Source organism: Nilaparvata lugens, unplaced genomic scaffold (assembly GCF_014356525.2).
Source record: "Nilaparvata lugens isolate BPH unplaced genomic scaffold, ASM1435652v1 scaffold6213, whole genome shotgun sequence".
Lineage (NCBI taxonomy): Eukaryota > Metazoa > Arthropoda > Insecta > Hemiptera > Delphacidae > Nilaparvata > Nilaparvata lugens.
In genome coordinates, this window is record NW_024091972.1 from 14,083 (window position 1) to 20,231 (window position 6,149).

General features: G+C 35.7%; 1 protein-coding gene across 2 annotated transcripts; it reads right to left on the minus strand.

Annotated features, from left to right (window-relative positions):
* Positions 1–303: 303 nt before the first annotated feature.
* LOC120356227 (zinc finger protein 26-like) lies at positions 304–5,225 on the minus strand. 2 transcript variants are annotated; one of them, XM_039445131.1, is made up of 2 exons: positions 4,005–5,225; positions 304–3,749 (listed from the first exon to the last, which is right to left on the minus strand). In XM_039445131.1, exons 1-2 carry the CDS (start codon positions 4,310–4,312, stop codon positions 2,180–2,182), a joined length of 1,878 nt encoding a protein of 625 aa, XP_039301065.1. In that variant the 5' UTR covers positions 4,313–5,225; the 3' UTR covers positions 304–2,179. The 2 variants fall into 2 exon arrangements, with proteins under 2 accessions (XP_039301065.1, XP_039301064.1); XM_039445130.1 differs by having other exon boundaries at positions 304–5,225.
* Positions 5,226–6,149: the final 924 nt, after the last annotated feature.

Consider the following 6,149-nt stretch of genomic DNA (forward strand, 5'->3'; position numbering starts at 1 on the left):
TATTCTCACACTAGCATGACTCAAATCATAGATCATCAACTAATTGATAGATGACTCCAGTCTCTGGGACCTTACAACTCAAGTAGCTATACAATAACATTAGATATGAATTTATTTCAATATTATTTTTTCAAATTAAGATGAACTGGATTTTTTAGTTCGAAAAGTTTTAATGACAAGTTTCTAAGTGCAAGATGATTTGTGGAACATTGTAAGTTTTTTTCATGTAAACTTAAAGATTACATATCAAGACATCAAAGTTATGAAGGAGTGATTCTGGAATCATATGAATAAGAGCACAACTACTGTGAATTTGATCAATTTATTACATAAAATTAGCAATGACAGAAATAGGAATAAATAATAGACTACAATGGTTTTTGAAGCAAGTTTTAAATTGGTACTTCAATATCTAAACATAAGCTTACTTGTTTATCTTAATGTCACTGGCATGTCCATATCTATTATTTGTCTCTTCTTGTTGGGAATCTTTTTCTATAGGCAGTATACCCAATAATTCGTTTTGAATTTATAAAATACTTGTAAAGTCTATCATGCATAATTGTAGAAAATGTTTTATATTCTTTTAAAATTACCATATTGTGATTGTAATCTGCTTAATATTATGCTTCCTGTCTCAAAATAAATTGTATACTCTTCTCATTTTATTAGCTCAGTTTTTATTCTATGAATTATGTTCTTTCCTAAATTCATTGTCATTTCACCTATTACAATCAAATATCTCGCTAGGAACTGGAGCCATTTCAATCACTAAAGTATTTATAGGGCAATTAGATCAATAACAAATTGAATAAAGTAGGAAAAAATATATCATAGACATCAACTTTTCACAAGGACTACCATTTGAATTTATAAAATGTACTATGTGATAATGAGAGTAACAAATAAAATAACGAGTACAGTAGATCCGGAAAGCAACTAAAAGAGTGAGCATAGGTTTATTTTCAGGAGAATCAATTTTTTCTATCTATCTATTTATTCACATGTCATAGACTATACTATTATAAAATAAAATTGAAAATAGTCTTAGAATTCCATAAATCAAAACATAGACTAAAACTAACAATAAAATATCAATGAACATATTCATAATTATCAAAACTAGTGGATAAAATCAATATAATAGTGAAAGGCAGTCTTTGGACATAGATAGTCTAATATTTAAAACCAAAAAGCTCAGTTTCATCTTATTAAAGCCTGCCAATTATAGGGACATTTATCAATCAACAGTCCTTAGTGCTTTTCTGGCATAGGCCAAAACTACACTTCCTTTAATAGGGTTGGCAACAAAATTAAAATACCCTTACTCAATCACTCAGTACCCAGTTCCTAAAAAGTTGTTTAGTAACACTCAATTCTTACAACATTCCTAATGAAATGAATGTGAGTTTATTTCAATACATAGTATTCAAATATGTTGTGAAGAAATAGTACATAAATATTCATAACACATAAATGACAACTTTCTAAGCATATAAGAGAGCATAAAAATCTGATGAATACAATGATAAATATTACAATCTGTATGAAAATAAAGGAATAATGTGCCGGAGTTTGAAGTATATTGTCTAAAATGTTTTCTAATATTATATATTTCAAAAACATTTAGAGACAGATGAGTTGAGGAAGATAACCCTGTGTAGTGCCCCATCATCAAACCTGCCCGTTTGTACCGTGGCCTGGGGACTTCACTATTAAATATGTCATTATCAAAATAGTCTTGGATTGGGAACTGGATTACTTAAGCTGAAAATAAAAGATGCATAGGCAGGCCGAGGGAAGAATAGATGCAAGAACAAGCTGAACTCAAGAAGCTAACAAAATTTGATCTATTAGGTCAATGAATTTAACAATAAAACTCTACTGAGACATTCTCTACTTTCCAATCACCATGATACACTATTATTAAACTATATAATGTATAAATTTAATTATGAGCTACGAGTTAGTATTAGTAACTAGTATAAATGAGGTAACTAGTATTATGAAGTAACATTGGTAATTGAAAAACAAAGGCTTGATATGTATTAGCTCAAGTAATGTATTTTATACTTTAAGTTTCAAACTTTGTAATTTTCATTAAGGATGAATAAATTTGAATAATTTCAGGAACATATAACATATGTAATACACACCAGTAGAGAAGAAATTGATTTGTTTAAACTGTGTGGGTATGCATATGCTGAGTCAAACTTGTTGACTGAGAGAACATTTTTGCACACACTGTACACTGAAAAGGCTTCTCTTTTGTGTGGGTACGCATATGACTGGTTAAATTACCAGAAAAAGAAAACCTTTTAGTACACACTGTACACTGGAAAGGCTTCTCTTTTGTGTGAGTACGCATATGAACAGACAAATTACCAGAAATGGAGAACCTTTTAGTACATACTGTACACTGGAAAGGCTTCTCTTTTGTGTGAGTACGCATATGAACAGTTAATTTATAAGAAGTGGAGAACATTTTAGTACACACTGTACACTGAAAAGGTGTCTCTTTTGTGTGAGTACGAATATGAAGAGTCAATTCACCAGAAGTGGAGAACCTTTTAGTACACAGTGTGCACTGGAAAGGCTTCTCTTTTGTATGAGTACGCATATTATGCCGTGTTAAATCACTAGAGGTGGAGAACCTTTTACTACACACAGTACACTGGAAAGGCTTCTCTTTTGTGTGGGTACGCATATGAATGCTTAAATTACCAGACAAGGAGAACCTTTTAGTACACACTGAACACTGGAAAGGTTTCTCTTTTGTGTGAGTACGCATATGAACAGACAAATTACCAGAATCGGAGAACCTTTTTGTACAGACTGTACACTGAAAAGGCTTCTCTTTTGTGTGAGTGCGCATATGCTGTGTTAAATCACCAGAGGTGGAGAACCTTTTAGTACATACTGTACACTGGAAAGGCTTCTCTTTCGTGTGAGTACGCATATGAACAGTTAATTTATAAGAAGTGGAGAACATTTTAGTACACACTGTACACGGGAAAGGCTTCTCTTTTGTGTGAGTACGCATATGAACAGTCAAATCACCAGAAATGGAGAACCTTTTAGTACATACTGTACACTGGAAAGGCTTCTCTTTTGTGTGAGTACGCATATGAACAGTTAATTTATAAGAAGTGGAGAACATTTTAGTACACACTGTACACTGAAAAGGTTTCTCTTTTGTGTGAGTACGAATATGAAGAGTCAATTCACCAGAAGTGGAGAACCTTTTAGTACACACTGTGCACTGGAAAGGCTTCTCTTTTGTATGAGTACGCATATTATGCCGTGTTAAATCACTAGAGGTGGAGAACCTTTTACTACACACAGTACACTGGAAAGGCTTCTCTTTTGTGTGGGTACGCATATGAATGCTTAAATTACCAGACAAGGAGAACCTTTTAGTACACACTGAACACTGGAAAGGTTTCTCTTTTGTGTGAGTACGCATATGAACAGACAAATTACCAGAATCGGAGAACCTTTTTGTACAGACTGTACACTGAAAAGGCTTATCTTTTGTGTGAGTGCGCATATGCCTTGTTAAATCACCAGAGGTGGAGAACCTTTTAGTACATACTGTACACTGGAAAGGCTTCTCTTTCGTGTGAGTACGCATATGAACAGTTAATTTATAAGAAGTGGAGAACATTTTAGTACACACTGTACACGGGAAAGGCTTCTCTTTTGTGTGAGTACGCATATGAACAGTCAATTCACCATTAGTGGAGAACCTTTTAGTACATACTGTACACTGGAAAGGCTTCTCTTTTGTGTGAGTACGACGCATATGAACAGTCAAATCACTAGAAGTGGAGAACATTTTAGTACACACTGAACACTGAAAAGGTTTCTCTTTTGTGTGGGTACGCATATGAACAGTCAATTCACGATTAGTGGAGAACCTTTTAGTACACACTGTACACTGAAAAGGCTTCTCTTTGGTGTGAATACGCATATGAATGCTTAAATTACCAGACAAGGAGAACCTTTTAGTACACACTGTGCACTGGAAAGGTTTCTCTTTTGTGTGAGTACGCATATGAAGAGTCAATTCACCATTAGTGGAGAACCTTTTAGTACATACTGTACACTGGAAAGGCTTCTCTTTTGTGTGAGTACGACGCATATGAACAGTCAAATTTGTAGAATTAGAGAACATTTTAGTACACACTGTACACTGGAAAGGCTTCTCTTTTTTGTGAGAACGCATATGAACAGTCAATTCACCAGAAGTAGAGAACCTTTTAGTACATACTGTACACTGGAAAGGCTTCTCTTTTGTGTGAGTACGCATATGAACAGTTAAATGACAAGATTGAGAAAAACGTTTTGTACAGAATGTACACAGATGGGTTTTTTTGAGAGTAGTTTTGCATAACACCTTCTCTTGTTTGACTTCTTCTTCTCCCAATCTTTCATTGTTACCTCCTTCCTCCTCTTCAGCAGAGGAGTCACTCCCACGAACAGCTGATGATGACGACTCCTAAAAGTAAAAAGTCAAAATATCAATATCAAATTACTTCAATGAACAACTGATTCAATTCACACATGACAAATCACTAGAAATAGAATTCACAATATAGTTCTAACATCATTTAATGATACTGAGCTCTAGGACTCAATGTGAGAAGGATAACTGCTCAGATTTTTGTGGAGTGAAGGCCAGCCCTGCAAAGGTCAATGAAGGCCAGAGAAGGTGAGCGCTGGCAAACCACCCATCCACACTGTTGTCAACAAAGCTCCTGTTGTCTCCTGTTTTGTCATCTGCTCTGCCCTTTCTCAGTGTGACTGAGTTGCTTAGGGCCTAGTTTTTATTCTGTTACTTTTTTATTTTTTGGGGCTTGTAATGTGTTCCATTTATTCAACACAATGGTCACATTGCAGTGTGGATGGGAAGACCAGCGACTGGGCCAATGTGTGGATGAAACATTAGGTATAATTGACCGAACATAGTGAGGTCTATGTTTCAACTCGATTTGCTTTTGTCTGTCTGTATGTAACGCAATTAGGGCCAGATGCGTTGATAGAAGTCGATGAGATATGGCAGGAATATTCCTTTTTCAATTGCACATCGATGTATACACATGGTTTTTTGAAATGTTGCATTTCAAGGATAATAGAATTCAAATTTCAAATATCAAAAGAAAAGGAATCCCTCCATACTCTGATATCACTATATAATTGACCAAACGAAGTGTGGTCTAAGATTCAAGTCGATGGTTTGGCATTTCTCTTAATTTTTAAATGTTTGTATGTTTATATGTTGCGCAGCCTCCTTCATAAGTCAATATTAGAGTAAAAATCAGTATAATATATATATATATATATATATATATATATATTATATATATATATATAAAAGCGAGTCTATTTTACAGCTCCAGCCGTTTCTCGCATCCCATCTGCCATTTATTGCGATTATTCCAGTCTCCCTGGACCAGATTTCTATTCCTCATAGACGTATGTACACCTGTTTGTTCCACAGTTCGGACGGTCTACCTCTCCTTTTTCCAGGTGGATCCCAATTCAGTATCTTTTTGGGCCACCCCTCATCTCTCATCCTCTCTGCATGTCCCCCCAGTGCGGTAGGGGTAATAGAATTGCACCCACAGTAATTCCTGCTTGTTCGTAAGAGGCGACTAAAAGGGAACTCCCCTTTCCAAGCCCTTCTTCCTATGACCTTCTTCTTCTTCGACATGCTTGGATCTTTAATTTCTAGAATGGCACCTTTCCATTGACTTCGCTTTGTGCCATTCTCTTGCAGTGCGCGGATACAGGGATGATGGGGGCACCTTGCTTTGGTAAGGTGTCAATCTGTCATCCTGCCGGTCGCGCGCTGCTCTCTTTCCCTATCCTGTCCTCCCTACCGTGGGAAAAATTCTTCTTTTTCGTTTTATTTTCTCTTCTAAAGCTGCTGCCTTGTAGATGTGATATTGGTTTATCAAAGGCTGAGGAAAGAAAACCCTGATAGCAAATTGACCGGTCCTCCTGGTAGGGGGTTGGATCGATGGGCCTGCACCCCGTCATCTATAAAAAAAATTTCGCAAAAGATCCCAAAAAACTATAGAATTATTCATCAATCAGCTGACAAGTGATTACACAGATGTGTGGAGAAACCACTCTATTGCTGT